The sequence below is a fragment of the Dufourea novaeangliae genome, unplaced genomic scaffold, assembly GCF_001272555.1.
Source record: "Dufourea novaeangliae isolate 0120121106 unplaced genomic scaffold, ASM127255v1 scaffold8, whole genome shotgun sequence".
NCBI lineage: Eukaryota > Metazoa > Arthropoda > Insecta > Hymenoptera > Halictidae > Dufourea > Dufourea novaeangliae.
In genome coordinates this window covers 1421120-1439510 of record NW_015373923.1, presented here as the reverse complement: position 1 = coordinate 1439510, position 18391 = coordinate 1421120, and the positions used below count along the sequence as shown (strand labels likewise).

At 42.3% G+C, this 18391-nt stretch overlaps 3 protein-coding genes across 3 annotated transcripts in view; 2 read left to right on the top strand and 1 right to left on the bottom strand.

The window, feature by feature from the left end:
• LOC107194537 (solute carrier family 12 member 4) overlaps positions 1-7370 on the top strand; it is a gene marked incomplete at its 5' end in the record, with an annotated part of 111697 nt that extends 104327 nt beyond the window's left edge. The window contains 11 exons of the mRNA XM_015584178.1: positions 465-725; positions 1094-1279; positions 1901-2136; positions 2229-2422; positions 2504-2665; positions 2947-4385; positions 4738-4845; positions 5037-5090; positions 5847-6154; positions 6245-6384; positions 6710-7370. Coding sequence (XP_015439664.1) covers positions 465-725; positions 1094-1279; positions 1901-2136; positions 2229-2422; positions 2504-2665; positions 2947-4385; positions 4738-4845; positions 5037-5090; positions 5847-6154; positions 6245-6384; positions 6710-6801 — 3180 coding nt within the window. The remainder of the gene's footprint in view (positions 1-464; positions 726-1093; positions 1280-1900; positions 2137-2228; positions 2423-2503; positions 2666-2946; positions 4386-4737; positions 4846-5036; positions 5091-5846; positions 6155-6244; positions 6385-6709) is intronic.
• Positions 7371-13712: 6342 nt separating this feature from the next.
• LOC107194851 (tyrosine-protein phosphatase non-receptor type 14) lies at positions 13713-15423 on the top strand. The gene is made up of 6 exons (XM_015584557.1): positions 13713-14072; positions 14147-14315; positions 14392-14553; positions 14622-14710; positions 14776-14977; positions 15043-15423. Exons 1-6 carry the CDS (start codon positions 13723-13725, stop codon positions 15367-15369), a joined length of 1299 nt encoding a protein of 432 aa, XP_015440043.1. The 5' UTR covers positions 13713-13722; the 3' UTR covers positions 15370-15423.
• An 834-nt stretch (positions 15424-16257) lies between these two features.
• On the bottom strand, positions 16258-17174 carry LOC107194536 (uroporphyrinogen-III synthase). The gene is made up of 2 exons (XM_015584177.1): positions 16976-17174; positions 16258-16883 (listed from the first exon to the last, which is right to left on the bottom strand). The coding sequence occupies exons 1-2, from the start codon at positions 17163-17165 to the stop codon at positions 16258-16260; spliced, it is 816 nt and encodes a 271-aa protein (XP_015439663.1). The 5' UTR covers positions 17166-17174.
• Between the last annotated feature and the right edge of the window lie 1217 nt (positions 17175-18391).

The following is an 18391-nucleotide window of genomic DNA, read 5'->3' as shown; positions in this document are numbered from 1 at the left end:
CATTAATTTACTAAGCCCGTTGAACAATCCTTGACTCTCGAAATTTACCGATTTTCCCTCACCTCGTTCTTCGACTCTGTTCGTTTCATTCGAATATCGTGAAAACGAGAAATACAATAGAAGTGCTCCAATTTCTATTTTTCTACACGATAAATTTCGTTATTGAGCGCAACATTTTGTCGATTCTCGGTTTTGTGGAAAATTTTAAAACTACAGATGAAACTGGTCGCACGTTTAAGTAGAATCGTCTGTATATGGTCAGACATGACGAGTGACAATAACTAATTCCAGACCTTCTATCTCTGTGTCTGATTACTTCAAGTAGAAACGCACATATGCAATCAGACGACAGACCTATTATCTGTAGCCCCGTTAAAAGTCTTTATTTTCTTACGTACAGAAACAAGTAGAAAATTCCGCGTATTTCCTTGCACCGCCACGATCCGTTCTCTGTTTATTTTCAGGAAGAAATGGAAGATCGGCCTCGGATCTCGACTCTGCTCAACAGTCTATCGAATTATAGCAACACGATCCCAGCCGCGACCGATCCGGACGCGAAACCGCCACCGGTGCAAGGTGGAGCACGTATGGGCACGTTGATTGGCGTCTATCTGCCGTGCATCCAGAATATCTTCGGCGTAATCCTCTTCATCCGTTTGACGTGGGTCGTCGGCACCGCTGGCGCCATATACGGTTTCTTCATCGTGCTCTGTTGTTGCTGCGTGGTGAGCACCTATATGTATATCGGATTAAACGAATGAATTTAACATATACAAGCATCGAAGATCAGACTAGCTACACATCGTCTTGACATAAACTGGTCAATCTTTAGTTTCCTCGATTTGATAGACCAGCGGATTTTCCTGAAAAATAAAATTTTATAAAGTGGTTCATAAAGACATGAGAAAAAGTAGGAATATCTTTGTCCTCTTAACACGTTGACTGGCACAGTGAAAAAGTCCGTACGTAGTCAGACACGATTTATTTCATTTTTAGATACTTTCATAGAGGGACACACTGAAAAGAACTGTTCCCTGCATTACGCAGGTCCCATATTCTTTAGATTGAAATTAACAGATCTTTTTTTATTCAGACCATGCTGACCGCGATCAGTATGAGTGCCATCGCGACCAACGGCGTGGTGCCTGCAGGTGGGTCCTACTTCATGATATCACGAAGCTTGGGCCCAGAGTTCGGCGGCGCGGTGGGGATGCTTTTCTACACCGGTACCACGTTAGCCGCTGCTATGTACATCATCGGTGCTGTGGAGATCGTTTTGGTAAATTAGGAACATCCCTATCAGTATTCTGAAACTTTCATCCGACGATTGGCTAAATCTGCTTCACCCCTCTCTTGTCACACCTCTCCTTTTTGAAACGTAGTTGTCACACTGGGTCAATTTTACCCCAGCCAGTATTCCATGAGCCATTATTTAAAAACTGTTTGTTAAATTAAGTCGCAACAAATTCTGAGATGAAGTTCGAACATTGTAGATTATATTTTCATGGTTAAAAATTAACATTGAAAGCATCATCGTGTTTGAAAAAATTGTTAAGAAGAAAAACGAAATTCTGACAAAAACTTTATTTAGGATACCTGAAACTACTACTATATGGCGTTAGTAGTACTATTTCCAATGATGCCTCAAAGATATTTCACTTCAAAGAAAGTTCTCGGTAAATTTGACCCAGTCTGAGAATGGAGAGTTAACCGAAGATTTAACTAAATCTCGAAGAAATAGAACTTGTAGAAGTCGAAACTACTGTGGTACTGAACAGAAGTACTCCAGACAAAGTAGAAACGAATCCTGAGAGACTGGAATCTATTGAAAATTTAATACAGCACAGAACAGGATTCTCTTACAATCTACCAAAGTCTGATACAGTTCATCTGTTTCCAGACATACATGGCGCCCTCGCTGAGCATATTCGGCGACTTCACCAAAGACCCGAGTATAATGTACAACAATTTCCGTGTGTACGGTACCGGTCTGCTGTTGGTGATGGGCACGATCGTGTTCATCGGCGTGAAGTTCGTCAACAAGTTCGCGACGGTTGCTCTGGCCTGCGTGATCTTCTCGATCATATCCGTCTACGTGGGTCTGTTCAACAATTTCTACGGCAGCGAGGCCCTCAAGTTTGTAATCACTTTAACATCCTCCATCACAGATAACACGACGACCGGTCGTCAAGATTCGACGATTAAAAGAGTATCTTTGCCGTTTCCAGAATGTGCACTCTCGGTAAAAAGTTGCTCAAAGACATCGACGTGATGAACGACTGCAACAAGAACGTCAGCGGTGTTCTGCATAAACTTTACTGCGGCAACGCCACTGTCCTGCACAAGTGTGATCCGTATTACGTGGAGAATAATTTGACGATCATCAATGGTATCCGTGGTCTGGCCAGTGGTGTCTTCTTAGGTGAGTTAGATTCCATAGGTTTCTCAAGCATCGTTTCTTCGAAGGAATTCTTCCAAGTTATAATTACCGGATTACCTCCAGAAAACATTTGGGACAGCTTCCAAGAGGAAGGTCAACTGATCGCCTATGGGAAAGATCCGAAGGACATCGACCTCATGTCGTTGACCAACTACAATCAGATCCAGGTCGATCTTACTACCGCTTTCACCATTCTCATCGGTATATTCTTCCCCTCGGTCACTGGTAAGCTAACTGACTTACTTACTTATGGTAAAACATATTCCTGATATTAGTACCTCATTGATGAAGTTGATGTCTTGTATAGTGGACAAAGACCTCCCTCTACTTACTTACCGCCTCATTTAAAAGTTACACAAGCATACAGTTTTAAATCAAATTAATCGGTTTTGGATTCGGAAAAACAACTAGAAAGATTTTCTGAAAGTACAAAGCTAAAAGAGCAACTAGATAAAAAAAACTTTAGAAAAGCCTAGTTAGAAGATCCTTCTCTATTCCGTGCCCAGGTATCATGGCCGGATCCAATAGGTCCGGCGATCTAGCCGATGCCCAGAAGTCAATCCCGATCGGCACGATCTCTGCTATTCTTACAACATCGATCGTGTACCTCTCCTGTGTCCTGTTGTTCGCCGGCACCGTGGACAATCTCCTTCTTCGAGACAAATTCGGTCAGAGTATCGGTGGCAAGTTGGTCGTCGCGAACATGGCCTGGCCGAATCAATGGGTGATCCTGATCGGTTCCTTCCTGTCCACCCTTGGCGCCGGTCTCCAGTCCCTAACGGGAGCTCCTCGTCTTCTCCAAGCGATCGCCAAAGACAGCATCATTCCGTTTCTGACCCCATTCGCCACGAGCTCCAGCCGAGGTGAACCGACCAGGGCTCTGGTGCTGACGGTGATCATCTGTCAGTGCGGTATCCTCTTGGGAAACGTCGACTATCTGGCTCCCCTGCTGTCCATGTTCTTCCTGATGTGCTACGGTTTCGTCAACCTTGCCTGCGCTCTTCAGACACTCCTGCGAACACCAAACTGGCGGCCCAGGTTCAAGTACTACCACTGGAGCCTGTCCTTCCTCGGTTTGTCCCTCTGCATCGCGATCATGTTCATGACCAGCTGGTACTACGCTCTACTGGCGATGGTGATGGCCGGCTGTATTTATAAGTACATCGAGTACCGTGGCGCCGAGAAGGAATGGGGCGATGGTATCCGTGGTCTGGCCCTGTCAGCCGCTCGTTACTCCCTGCTGAGACTCGAGGAAGGACCGCCTCATACGAAGAACTGGAGACCTCAGATTCTGATCCTGGCCAAGTTGACCGACGATCTTGTCCCGAAATACCGTAAGCTATTCGCGTTCGCCAGTCAGCTGAAAGCTGGCAAAGGTCTCACGGTGTCTGTCAGCTGCATCGGTGGCGACTATATCCAGAACTCTGGGGAAGCATTGGCGGCTAAGCAGAGTCTACGGAAGACGATCACCGAGGAGAAGGTGAAAGGATTCGTGGACGTTCTGGTGGCCAGGAATATTGTCGATGGTTTGAGTTCGTTGATCCAAACCACCGGATTAGGCGGAATGAAACCGAACACCGTGATCCTCGGCTGGCCTTACGGTTGGCGACAGTCGGAGGACGAGAGAACCTGGAGAGTGTTCCTGCAGACGGTCAGAGCCGTGGCGGCTGCCAGGATGGCTCTGTTGGTACCCAAAGGTATCAACTTCTTCCCAGACTCGACGGAGAAAGTGGTCGGTTACATCGACGTTTGGTGGATCGTTCACGACGGCGGTCTGCTGATGCTGCTGCCGTTCCTACTGAAGCAACACCGCACCTGGAAGAACTGCAAAATGAGGATCTTCACGGTGGCTCAGATGGAGGACAATTCGATTCAAATGAAGAAGGATCTGAAGAAGTTCCTGTACGATCTCAGGATCGAGGCGGAGGTCGAGATTGTCGAGATGGTGAGCACTTTGGATAATTTAACAGTTAATCAAACTTAATAGGAGATTACAGTAAATCATCGACGAGTGTTCGAAGGCTCCTCGGCAGATCGATGGAGAAATTTTTGTGGTCCGTCGATCATCGTTTGCCTGAAACAGTTAACTAAACTTTATTCCACGTCTGAGATACCCATATCACTTAATCCTACCAACTCTTGTGTCTGTACTATTATATATCTATACTACTGAGTCATTTCCACTGATGTTTCTCCCCACGTCTGGAACTATCTTATATCTAAACCACTTCAATCAATTCTGGTCTATTCCCAGAACACGATTTGATCTGATCACCCTGTACAATTGGTGTTCACAGATGGATTCCGATATATCAGCGTACACATACGAGCGAACTCTGATGATGGAACAGAGAAATCAGATGTTAAGGGAGCTCCGGTTGAACAAGAAGGAGTCCCTGGGCGTGGTAAGTGACGAGATCGCGTTACCGAAAAAAACACTGCTCACAGTTAGCAACAATATGAAATATATACTATATATACATATATATGTTCATTGCATACTATATCTACTTATATGTAATACTGTAAGTTAAGAACTGCTTCGTCGATACTGATCGGTATCTGTCTGTTTTGTTGCGTGCTCGTCACGGATAAGGTGCAGACATTGGTGGACTTCAACGAGGTACCCGCCGAAGACAATTTAGCTCTGGTTTGTCAGATAATTCCCGGAGTTCCTCCGTCTGTCTTTTTATCCCAATCTTTTCTTTCTCTCTTTCTCTGTCTCTCGAGTGTCATCGACACGCGTCCACCACCATATATACCCCCCTCCCCCTCGTCTCCGATTTACTCTCTTCATAACACCGCATCTTCTCGTTTGTCGACCATCTGACAAACTCACCAAACAACGAAAAGAAAAACAAACAATTGAACAGAAAAAAGAAACAATCACGCTTCGTTTGTAACCTCATTCAGAGAAACTGAACTCATGGAGGTGTGACACGCACACGGAAACACTCCGTTGCACACGTTCTCGAGACTCTATTGCTCGATAACCAAAAAAAAAAAAAGCAAAGAAAGAAACGAAAAATAATCTCCGCGCAGCATCGAATCAGAGAACACACATCATCCCCTAATCGAAGCCTCCACCAGTTTGCTTTCTTGCTCATGATTACCTATACATATATTATAATGTAACACATACATATATACATGTATATGAGAATAATTATAATACTTGTCCCTGGAATGCCCGATCGAGGGCTCCAGTTTCAGCTTGATTGGCACGTATCATACCGAACGCTTACATAGTGACTCATTTCGTTTAGCCAGAATCATATATTATATAGAGTGCTTTGACGCTAGTGTTTAGTCGTCTCTCGGCTCTCACACTTGACTTTTGTCTCGCAACGAGATGTGACTTGACTAGGCACCGGTCACGATTCACGTTGCTTCTCTGGAACCACAGGTGCAGGCGATCATCGATCATCATCATAACGTGGACGTGAAGGTGGCGACCAAGGTGAGATTCCAGGAGCCAGGCAGCCAGACGGCGGCCGACGAGGCGCAGGAGAAACTGGTCCAGGAGACCGAGGCTGAAAAAGAGTCGGAAACGGAGGACAGCAGCCAGACGGCGGGTGACGGAAAAGAGGGCAGCAACGAGGAGGACAAGCTGATCGGCGGCTCGCCCAAACAGGACAACAAGGAGAACACGGAGAAGGAGGCGAAGGAGAACGAGGAAAAGAAAGAGACCCCGGAATCAAAAGTCATCACACCGTGAGTATACGGGCCTTACGATGACACACACGATTATTAAACGAACTTCGTGAATGATCTGACTGTCCGGATGTATAACCACGTTTCCAGTGACGAGGGCGACGTGAGACGTATGCACACATCCGTGAAGCTGAACGAAGTGATCGTGAACAAGAGCCATGACGCTCAGTTAGTCATCCTCAATCTTCCTGGACCACCGCGGGACACCAGAATGGAACGTGAATCAAATTGTATCCTTTTTTCGGACGTCCACGCGTTAGACTTATGTTCCCCTTAGATCTCTTCATTTGGTAGGAAATCTAGGAAAACAAGGGACCAGGGGAGCAGAACTTAACAGGACTTGAGGCTATCCTATAATAGGACGGTAGAAACTCGATACTTGCACGCGAACGTTGTCAGTTGCGTTAACGTGGAGGCCTTTCCGCGTAGTTAACGCGACTATTACTCTAATCGTGGTTCTATCGTGTGTTCTTTCTGAAAAAAAATTATATTTCCCCTCCATCTAAGATTATTTCCTCCTTCTATTATTGATTTCCTTGACCAATGGAAACACAGACATGGAATTCCTAGAAGTTCTCACCGAGGGTCTGGAAAGGGTGCTGATGGTGCGCGGTGGCGGACGGGAGGTGATCACGATCTACTCGTGAACTAGATCGGGATGGATCGAAGTAACCGCCTCGCAGAAGCAGAAATCTAGTTTACTTCTCAAAGACCTAAACGACTTCATCCTAAGGAACACGTTGCTCTTGTGCCATTATCTGAGCAGTCACTTGCGTTTCGCGTTGTGAACACACGGTTACCGTTAAGAAAACAAAAAAAAGATTAACAAACACACACGCATACACTTATACACACACTATAAGACACACACACACACAGAGACTACACACAGAAAAATAAGAAACCGAGCGAGTACGGACAAACGACGACGCCGTATTCGCGGGTCTCGGTTGGTGGACTTGGATCGAGTAGGATCACACGTAGGCTCGTTCCAAGGCCTGACCGTCGAGAACGCCAAAAGTGACATGCCAAAGGATAAGTTTCCTTTTCAAATGAATTTCACATGTAAACTAGGATTACGGTAGGATCTATCTCTTATTTACACTCGTCCCTTTCGCGAATGAGATAGACAAAAAAGTGGTTTTAATCCGTATATACACACACATACACAAATTACACGCACGACACAAAGAAGAAAAATCCGTCTAACGATCGGAAACACACACACACACAGACTCTCATATACACACACTCTTCGTACGGTTAAAGGAAGAAAAAACGGAGAGAAGGGGAATTTGGGTAGGAAAATTCGCGGAGGACTGCACACCACTGGAGCGTGTCCCGATTTTATTAATTGATATCAGATCTCTCGAAACGATCGCTCGTACGGACGTTGTCGTTCGTTGCAAATTCGACGGATGTTCAAGAAGACGAAAGAACAGGCAAAGAGAAAATCAGAAGGATTGATCGACGAGGAAGAACAGATGACGACGTCCCAAAATAAATTCACTCCGATTCTAATTAACTCTCCCTCCCTCCCTCCCTCCCTCTCCCCCCCATTGAAACTGAAATCAAAATTTTTGGTCCGAGGCTAAGATCGAAGCATCTACGAAACCACTGCCAGAATACTTTCTAAATGCTTCGCGTTTAACCAAAGACGCGAGAGGCTCATTTTTCTACACGCATTGTCGTTATAGAGAGTATATATATATATATATATATATATATATATATATATATATATAATAGGTATGTATAATTCTACCAGCTTTATAGGTCAGAAACTTAGGGTAGCATAGGATAGCGCGCTCAACTAACACCCAATGGAACGCGTGCGCCCGCATGCGCATCGAAAGTCACGGGATCGTGTGAACGCTGCCGCGCGTTTCGAACTTTGGCTCGCGTGGACGCTGTGCATCCGACCTCGTGAAAAATAGAATCACGTTCGATTTTCCACCCTGGATCCCGAACACACGAAGCTGGAAACATTGGGAACGAGATCGTGGTGGATACTCTGTTTCGTTCGGAAAACGCGATAATTCACCAGGACGATGACTACCACGGATGTGGTCGTCGTATCGAGAAAAGTATATAATATTACTGCCAAAGATCTTGGAATTAGGATTAACTTTGACGCTAATCGTAGCTGAGGGAATTCGAACGGATTGTAACTTTGTAATTCCTGAAACTGTGACCCTTAAAACAATACTTCGTAACCTTGACAGAATAATCGACGATTACAGACCTTCGACATTATTGACTATATTAACAAAACGTTCATTTTATCGTAAGGATTCATTTTCGAACTAGGAATGAAAATCGAGTTAAAGACGCGATGTTAGTCACAGTGTCGTTCCAGAGTTAGAGATACGTGACTGGTTGGATCGTTTTCACAGAGGATAAACAGAATACTTGACTAAAAATTAAGGGGCTAATAAAGTTCCAGGATTCTTGTATGAAGATTTAAAGTTATCGAACCCAAAGAAACATATTACCGGAGGGCTTCTTAAGAATTACTGATCCTGTGATGTCCGAATTAAATTCTGGAATTTAGACTCGTTACTCTATTACAAGTTAGCATGGTGTATAGGTGGGCAAAGATGGCCTAAGCAAGAGATAGGAGACTAAGAAATCCATCCGTTTGCTTTCTTCTCTTGTTCATACACTGCCAGCCAAACTGTGTATGATGCCTGTCCAATGTGTGACCGTCTCTCGTTCGTCTCACGTCACGTACAAGGGAACCGTGTCCCACGCGAGGATCTTCATCATCTGGGCATCACTGTCCAATCTATCAGTACCTAAAGATCGCGAATATTTATTCGCTTCATGCGTCGTTCGTCACAAGAGAAACTATTATATTCTCGGACAAAATTGTATATTTCTTACTAAATCGGAAGAAACACGACTGATTGTGAATCTCCGCGTTAGATCACAATGGCGGTGAACGTGTCGATCGATAGAGGGCATTTCGAAGTTGGACAATCTTCTCACAGTCCACCGAAGACCACACGATCGTCGAGGTGTACCACTAATTATGAAAAAAAAAATAGAAAAAAAAAACGAAACACCGAAAGTTCAACAGGAACGTTCAGTAACGCACAGGTGAAACTCCCATTCACTGTTTTATACTTGGGATCGATCGATCCCGCGTCCCCACGAGCGAAGGTTCGAGACCAGCAGCGTTCCCCTCATCGACAAGAGAGAACGATCAATGGCGAACGGTTTCACGCGTCTCTTACTTCCGAACTGATGCTCGTTCCTTTTTTCAATTCGTGATCGCCGACCTGTCCGCGCGCGTCCGATGTCTTCGCAGTCCACGTGTCCGCGTGCGCACTTATCGAATAGGCCTACAACAAACGGTCACGTGACTCCTGGCGGACCACCATATGTGTCGCGGAACGAGCACGCGACGCGTCAACGGGCAAAAAACGACACACACACACGGCGCGCCGTTTCCTTAACCGAGGACTCTCTTATCAAACGATATAGCGATTAGGCGACCGGTCGCGTTTAAGTGTCGTGTGCATGTCACGTTTCATGCACGGCCCGAGGACTCCCTTCGGCCGTGTTTCATTTAGATAGGTACTATCTAATACGTATATACCTATACATATATATAAATAAATAAGTGAATACCCTATCGTATGTACGTACAATGCATGTGTGCAAAATTGTGTATACAGTGTGAGCCGAAACATATCGTGTAACAGTTGGTAAACGGACGATTCCTTACGCTATAAGATAAATTAAATATTAAACCGACGCTGCTGTACTAGAATATTCGATTTAGAGAAGTCTATTATATATTAACGAAAGATGTCTCAAGACTTTAATGGCCGCTGTCACATGTACGCGATTGTTATTTCTTTCGACATCCCGTTACGATGGTTAATTATGTTCAGGGTAATTTTTCACGGAAATTGTATAGTTTCATAAGTGTTTTGAGTTGTGAAATCAATCCTTTCTCCGTTGAACCACGATCACCGGCCCAGTCTGTATATACAGCGCGCATGCGTGTGTGTGTGTGTGCATACGCGTGATTAATAGTTTATGTACGAAGGGAGCCGCGGAGGTCTTTTTAAAAGCGGACTGTACACGTAGAGGCGGGTGACTTATTGCATACCGTCACGTTGTCTACTTAGTCGTATGTTCGTGAACGTGTCACGGTTCCGGGACAAGAGTTTAATCGGCAACAGGAAAGAGTCGAGCGCTCGGTGAACCTTCGCCCGCCGTATTGCGGACCGGCTGAGAGGAAGAACAGTTAAAGAATCTATTCTTCGATAGGAGGAACAGTTGAAGAATCTATTCTTCGAGAGGAGCGAATAATTCTGACTTGTTACAATCTTCGGTTCCCCGACGATATACAGGGTGGTCCAAGGAAACAGTGCTCGGAATCAATGAAATTTCCGCTTCGTGTACGAAGCAGTCGTCTCTTCTTATGCATCCCACTTCAGCGAGTTAGTTGTTCAAAGGGTCACCCTTCGTTGACCAGAGAAGACGAATCAACTCGTTCTTTGTACTTATCGTTTCATTTCTTTTTTTTAATCGATTCACACTATAATCAATCACTGGATACAGTGTGATCCATGTACTTCAAGCTTCCAAAGTCCCAGCCGACGTTCTTCGAACACCCTGTTGTACACGATCAGGAAAGAAGAAGAATATCCAAATGAAAGTAATACAAGTCTAAAAGGAAGACGAGCAGTCGATGCTCGAACGACTAGAAACTCGAGCGTCCGTATGTATCGAGTAGTCGTTGCGTCTCTTTTTATCTACCTCACCGGCCAGCGTCTTTGTTGGAGAGTCGGCGATCAGAGGGTGAGAACGCCACCACCACTGGCGCGCCTCTCGTCTTAGACAGTGGGTCGAAAGATGAACCAGGATGAACGGATCCACACAAAAAGCAATACAACGTCGAAAGACAGAGGACTAAAAAATACCGAGAAAACGGGGAAAACGATCGACATCGAGGTCCGCCGGGGGACAGAAAACACGCTTAGGTTCACGTGACGCGCTCCCTCTCTCTCCCTCGTGTCTATCGTCCACGGTGTTGCGACGTGTACCTATTGTACTTTCTAATTTTAATACGTTATTCACTTGTCGACTACCATATATTTTATGTGCACCTGCCTATCCGATAGGCATCAGGCACTGCATAGTTTATACGAAACATGTTGACTATGAGAAATGTTTATTCGCGGATGAATCACAGGCGGGAGAGCCGCCGCGAACAGAATCTGGAAGGATCGGAGCTGAATAAAAACTATCAGTGGAATGGGAGGGGGAAAAGCTGTTCCGGGGTTTGAAAAACATTGATTGTAAACGCGTTGTATATAAGTATAGATAGACTTAATGGAGGATGAATTGAAACTACGAGCAAGGAACTTTGAGGAGTGGCCGAGAAGAGAGGCAAAGAATATGTAAAATTGGATTGTTTGAATATTGGGGGGTAGCGATTGGAGGGGGGGGGGGGGGAATGTGGAGGAACATCTTTTTCATAGATCGAACAGTATTGCAGTGTAAAATTCTGCTGCCGCTTTAATATTTTACTATGTCGTATTTACTCGATGAGAAAAATAAAATGCACAATTGACCATATGGACACACGTACGAAAGGGAAGAAACCACATTACAAGACACGCGTTACGTAAGTGTAAAAAACAAAAGAACACAAAAAAAAGTGGAAATGCAGAAAGGTAAAAAGATATTTTTATAAATTCTATATATATATACACACAAAATATAAGTATATATATACATAGTATATACAGACAAAAAAAAGTAAAAGAACACTGCGAGCTTGGCGATCGTCGAGGGACTTGTCGTTGCGTCGTTTGCGGTGCGTTCCGTTTTGAACGGGCCTCGCGTCTGGTTTAAATCACCTCTTAGGCTGTGAGATGCGAGCTAAGCAGCAGAAGAAACTTGCTCGAGACCTCAATCATATGTGTCAAATCAAGCGTATATCACCTATATACATATATACATACTTTTAAAACGCGAATGAAAGAATAAAATTTAAACAGGGGGGACAGAAGAAAACGGTACACGGGGTGCGACAAGGACGATGAAAAAGAAGAAACACGTCTCGTCGACCCGAGTGTTAGCCCTGTTCAGCCGAGATTTTCCTCGCTCGTGGCGACGACACACCACTTAGTTTTTTCTCTTCTCGCGTCATCTTTTAGAGTTCGAATTAACGCTAACGGAAGAAAGAAAAAAAAAAGCGTCCGAACGAAACGCATTAAACGATAGAAGAAACAGGTAAAAGAAAACGAAGCAAATGAAAGGGAAGAGTACGATAACACACGACGATTTATCGATGTATGGAACGGGAACGGGGTGGAATGCGTGAGAATATATGTATATATAGATATGCACATATACGAATTCTATATATATGTGTATATATGTATGTATATGTATATGGAAGAGGTACAAGATATATTTGTAGATACGAAAACACTTTAGCCATCTGATTAGCGTATGTAATAGAGTCAATACTGTGAAATACCTATAAAAAAAAAAGAAACTTTACCCTATACCCTTTTAGATTATAGACAATGATGAAATACTTGTAATTAACTTATGGAAGACGAAGTCTAATGAATGAAGAAACTTTATTGCGATCAGATCGATTACATAAATAAACGACATACAACCTATACAGACTAAATTTCTTCTTGGTGCCTCTGTGTTATCGGGAATTACGCGATGCTTAATAGCTTAATAATTAAACATGTAATGGACCAATAAAATTTCACAGGAAATCTGAATTTGATGCCATCTACGAGCGAAATGCTCAAGTTACCAGCCGATTAGTACTTATTCGTGACAGTAGACGGAGTCATTGATCAACTCCACTAATGAAACATTCCCTCCATTTCATTCGCGTGCCATAGAAGTTGGTAACAAGAGAAAAACAGCTCCGTCTTTAGTGTCGTGTATTGTGGTGTATTGTGCCTGATTGTGCCCAATTGTATCTTCAAAGTGTATTATCCGTGTTAAGTAATTAGTTTACATCCAATATCTATTTCTTCCGTCATTTTTTATTTTCTTCTTAACGAAACTTCATCGTTACAATTGACCTATCAAGAATACTCATTGGAGGAACTACATACGTGCCGTGACTTTGTAACCAGTCTTAATGACGTGAGAAACGAGGTTAGAAATGTTTTCGATTTGTTAATCGGTGAAAAATAATACATTTCTCATGCTCGACAGAGTGGAATATAAACAGTATGTGTATGCACATATATTTCAATTAAAAGTAAAAGTATCATGAAACGCGAGATACGCCGATGTCCTTCATACAGAGAAGATATTTAGTTTCTTCGGATGATTGTAACAATAGTCACACGATTATTCTTCTGTCATAACAATGTTTTCATTCTTCCATTCTTATTCCATCGTTGTTGAATTACAGTGCATTATAAACTTCTGCATTTATAATTAGTTCCCGATTACGTTTTGAAAAAGGAATTGTTTATGAAGTAAAGTAAAATCTTAATTAAAAATAGCAAATTGTTATAGTTACAATTTCACATTGTTTTTCAGGCGACCAAAGTGTTAAAATGCCATTCAAATTTCATCTAAAAAAAAGTAGACAATACAATGTGGTTTCAAAGAACCAATATGTGATCTGTGTTGAACTGTTAGATACAACATCCATTGAATGCACACTGAGCATTGACAGTTTAGGTCAGGAATGTTTAGATAATGTGACCCAACGTTTAGGCTTGGGCCAGCCTGAGTTCTTTGGTCTTCGTTATATTTCTCGACATGATTCCCCATCTCCAAGATGGGTAGATATGGACAAGCCATTGAAGAAACAGCTAGAGAAAGAGGCAAAAAATTTTAGCCTCTATTTGAGGGTCATGTATTATGTTACAGATGTACAACTTCTTCAAGATGAGATGACAAGGTAATAACGATGAATTAATATCCTAAATAATCCAATAATATTTCATTATTTTTGTTTTTCAAATGTTCTCTCAGGTACCATTATTATCTCCAGCTCAAAAGTGATGTAATGGAAGGAAGATTTTCTTGCAATCCTAGGCAAGCTATGCTTTTAGCAAGTTATTCAATGCAAGCAGAGTTTGGTAATTATGATACTGAAAGGCACACAATGGAATGCTTGCAACAGTGCACATTATTTCCTAAAGTAATAAAAAGACACTCAGTAGATTTCACTTTGAGGTTTTGTCATTTAATGTAAATGTGATATTTTTTCATTTCAGGATGTTATTCAGGCAGATTCTGGTGGCTTAGATTCTCTGTTGCATACTGCTGTATGCCAATACAAAAATCTGGTTGGTGTTACCCAAGCTGCATCAGAAGAGTTGTACATTTCTATTGTCATGCAGTTAGAAGGATATGGCAATGAAACATTCTCCACTAAGGTATTCCTTTAATCCTATAATTGTAGTAGACTTAATACTCTTAAATCTTTTTGTCTATCCAATGGCAGGACAATGGAAACAATGAAGTAATACTAGGAATTTCTATTAATGGAATTATGGTCGTCTATCCAAGTACACAGACAACACAATTCTACAGGTAACATCGTATTGTAGATCTATTAGGACTATACAGAAGTATCCTGATAAATAAATATATTTTAGGTGGAAGGATATAAGCAATGTTATAAATCACAAGAAGACATTTAGAATAGAGTGTCAATCAGAGGGTGAAGAAGCAAAACAGTTCATATTTAGCGAATCCCGCAATGCAAAGTACGTGTGGCGTTTGTGCATAGCACAGCACACATTCTACATGCAACATCAGGAATCTCGACCATTAGAAAGATCAACTAACGGATATTTTGTAAATATCTATATATGCGACACGATTCGTCGAACGTCTAATAAAAACTATAAACTATTTTCCAGGATAGCGACACGAATGATTCAGGCGATCATGCAGTCTCTGTGAACCTGGATACTCGGAACGCAGACGGGCACACACGGTGGACAAGTTACAATGACCTATCGATATCACCATATCCTCCCGTGGTGTCGGTCTCGTCCACGGACATAAATAACTTGCGTGCTTTACTTCCGTCGTACAGACCGGCGCCGGATTACGAAACTGCCGTCCAAATGAAATACAATAACGGGGGCAATCCTCCTCAGCCTTATTACGCTAATCAGTCCACGATCGTTGGCGCTGATATTTCGTGCCTTCTCGGTAATGTTGTGAACCGAAGTAGATATTAAATTTTTACTTGTGTATCATAAATCGCTGCTAGAGGATGGTTGTATAGAACGAAAATAGGCACCTTAACAAAAAGGTATCGCAGAGTGTCCAGTTATCAATTTGACACGATCAAAGGATTCGAGGTCTTCATAGCTCGGCGACATACTGTTATTGATGTGAAAACATTAATGAAAAAAGTAACATTGACATTTTGTCAACTCAAATTCGAAATTTCAATCAATTTCAAATTGCAACGTTTGCGAAACTTCTTTGTAGGTATGGTAAGTGCTTTCAAGATTCAGTATTCTCTAATAACCATTCACACATAACACTTTATAAACATAATAGAGTATGTGATGGAGATTAATAGCAAAGACTGACACGCACAACTTCACCCACTGTTTTGTTTTTTCATTCTATACATGAGAATGTACTATTTCCAATGGGTGTTGTTTTTATGTTGTGAAAAAAAATGTCTCACCAGTTCTTTAACATTATAGAGAATGTTATAATTTATATTGTATTCATGTAGCTATGTATTGTATATACATGTTAAACACTTTTTAATCCATTTACGAAAATGTATTTATTGTTGTAACAAAAAATAAAATTTACAAATTTTATCAACCCTTTAAAGTGGCTGATTCAACAATCTGTGCTTTTAAAAAGCTATCAAAACAAGATACATAAATTATGTAAAGATATGGCAAATACAAATAACACTACAAAATATTAACAAGGAGTACCTTAATCCATTAAGACCTTAGAACGAATTAAATTCTTGATGTATAACTTGAATCCAAATATAAAACAATGATTATAGTCAAGAATATATTCAGTACAGTCTTAATGGGTTAATAGCCTTTGTGTACTCACACAAAATAACAATAAAGCATTATCACATCATTTCATCGATCTCTTCCTTCAGTCTCTTCTAGAACTTCACTTCTTTCAGCATCTTTAATAGATTTTAGTAATGATACAGGGTCAGGTTTGCTGGCAATGGCAAAAACTGTTAAACCAGCATCCAATAATGCTTGTCCAGTCACTGGTCCAATGGCAGCTGCTTTTATGTTACTCATATCGTAACATTTTCTCTTTAATATTGTCATTATACATTCTACAGCAGAGGGACTAAAGAAAGCAAATATTCTAGGTTCATTATCTATGAATTCTGACAAATCCTGTTCCAAAGTTTCACTGGGCAAAGTTCTATACACAATTATCTTGTTAACCCTTATACTATTTTCAGTAAGTGTTTTCTCAATTGTCTCCCTTCCGATTTCACTGCAAGGATACAGCAGAGGCTTTGACTCTTTGCCAACGGATGCTACTAATAGTTCAGCTAATTCTTTGGCATTTCCAGCCTTGCTACCAAAACAGTTTTCAGAACCTAAGTGACTTCTGGCAAAAGACTCAGTTGCTGGCCCCACACAGTACACTGGCAGAGTTCTCCAAGGTAACAGAATCCTGTCATTTTCCTTGGATGCCAGATTAATCGCCTCAACAGCTCGTTTACTCGTCAGTATGAGTCCTATTAAACAGAATAAGTTTTCGGGTATATTTGATGTTAAAAATTATAAAGATCAAATACTTCTCAAACAGCAGAAACATGAAAACTGATACCATAATACAAGCCTGGTGAATGGAGACACGTTCGAAGTTCCGGCGTGTTCACGAAGTTGAAGCACAATGTAGGCAGACAATTGCACGAATAACCTGCGGTTTTTAATGTTTTTACGTAAACTTCTTGAGAATCATTCTTTTCTGACAATCCGCCGCGACACAACACCACTCTTTCGTAACGCGGTGCCATGTTCGCGAATACAATGACCATACAATGCTTTTTTCTGTCCCAAGGCCTATGGCCACGGGTGGTCCGGGGGCTACAGAACCCCTTTAACATTTTAATGTCAATACCCGACGTTACCGATAAAGCATGAATTCTGAGTATTATTAGCACAAATGAAGTGTTATATATTCCATTTATATTGCGTGTATCTATATGATTTGACGGGAATAAAAATATCCGATGCTTCGGTTTAAGGTTAAGGGATAAATATGACAGTCATGAAGTGTCGACGCGTATCGAACGATGCCGAAAATGGTCGGAGTGGGCGAACGGGAGAGAGTGAGAGCGGTAGAGCGAGCCGCGGTATCGGTGCTCTCCGTCAGTGTCGACGCGTACCGAACAATGCCGAAGATGGTCGGAGCGGGCGAACGGGAGAGAGTGAGAGCGGTAGAGTGAGCCGCGGTATCGGTGCTCTCCGTCGGTGTGACGCGTGCCGAGGAATTTCGGTGGTCTATGGGGGCAGGTGTGCGAGCGAGAGAGTACGGTAGAGCGTGCCGCGGTATCGGTGCTCTCCGTCGGTCCAACGCGCTAGTGATGTTGCGTCACACAGTTTATTGACCTAGCCGTGTACGCTGTGTACCATGGCCGTACCTGGCCGTACCATCTGGTGTTTGGATCGTTCAAGGAGGAAGGTCGTTCAAGCCAGCAAAAACAATTCAACTTGCACAAACCTGTCAAAGAAACTAGCTGTTGCGTAATACCCTACGTAGGCCCAATACATAACAGCGTTAGCTTCCTCACTTTCTCGTGAGCCGTCGCGGAGGGTGGGCGTGCGTCTCGTACTCGTCCTTTCTCTTGTTACTAATCCCTTGTATGTTACAGATGTTCGAGAACCATTGGCTTCGATATTTATCTTCTTATGTACTGTGATCTATTTACTGTGATTTATTTACTGTGTTTTCTATACTGTGATTTATTTACTGTGCATATTATTAATCTATTTACTGTGCAAATTGTTGTGTCCCCTTTCTTGTTACTAATCCCTTGTATGTTACAGATGTTCGAGAACCATTGGCTTCAATATTTATCTTCTTATGTACTGTGATTTATTTACTTTGCATATTATGTATTCTATGTGTATTGTATAATGAAAAATATTTTTCCAAACAGTTATTCCATCGAAAGAAGACATCGATCAACGTCTACATCTTCAAAGCGTGCGTCTACCACTGCGTTAAGTTACTGTAAGT

What these genes read in the sequence shown, in the direction of transcription:
- LOC107194536 (XM_015584177.1), bottom strand. Translation starts at nt 17,165, where the DNA reads ATGGCACCGCGTTACGAAAGAGTGGTGTTGTGTCGCGGCGGATTGTCA. An exon ending in TTCACCAGGCTTGTATTATG is followed by an intron (nt 16,884 to 16,975) that starts GTATCAGTTTTC and finishes TCTGTTTAATAG; the next exon opens with GACTCATACTGACGAGTAAA.
- LOC107194851 (XM_015584557.1), top strand. Translation starts at nt 13,723, where the DNA reads ATGCCATTCAAATTTCATCTAAAAAAAAGTAGACAATACAATGTGGTT. An exon ending in ATGAAACATTCTCCACTAAG is followed by an intron (nt 14,554 to 14,621) that starts GTATTCCTTTAA and finishes ATCCAATGGCAG; the next exon opens with GACAATGGAAACAATGAAGT. An exon ending in GATCAACTAACGGATATTTT is followed by an intron (nt 14,978 to 15,042) that starts GTAAATATCTAT and finishes ACTATTTTCCAG; the next exon opens with GATAGCGACACGAATGATTC.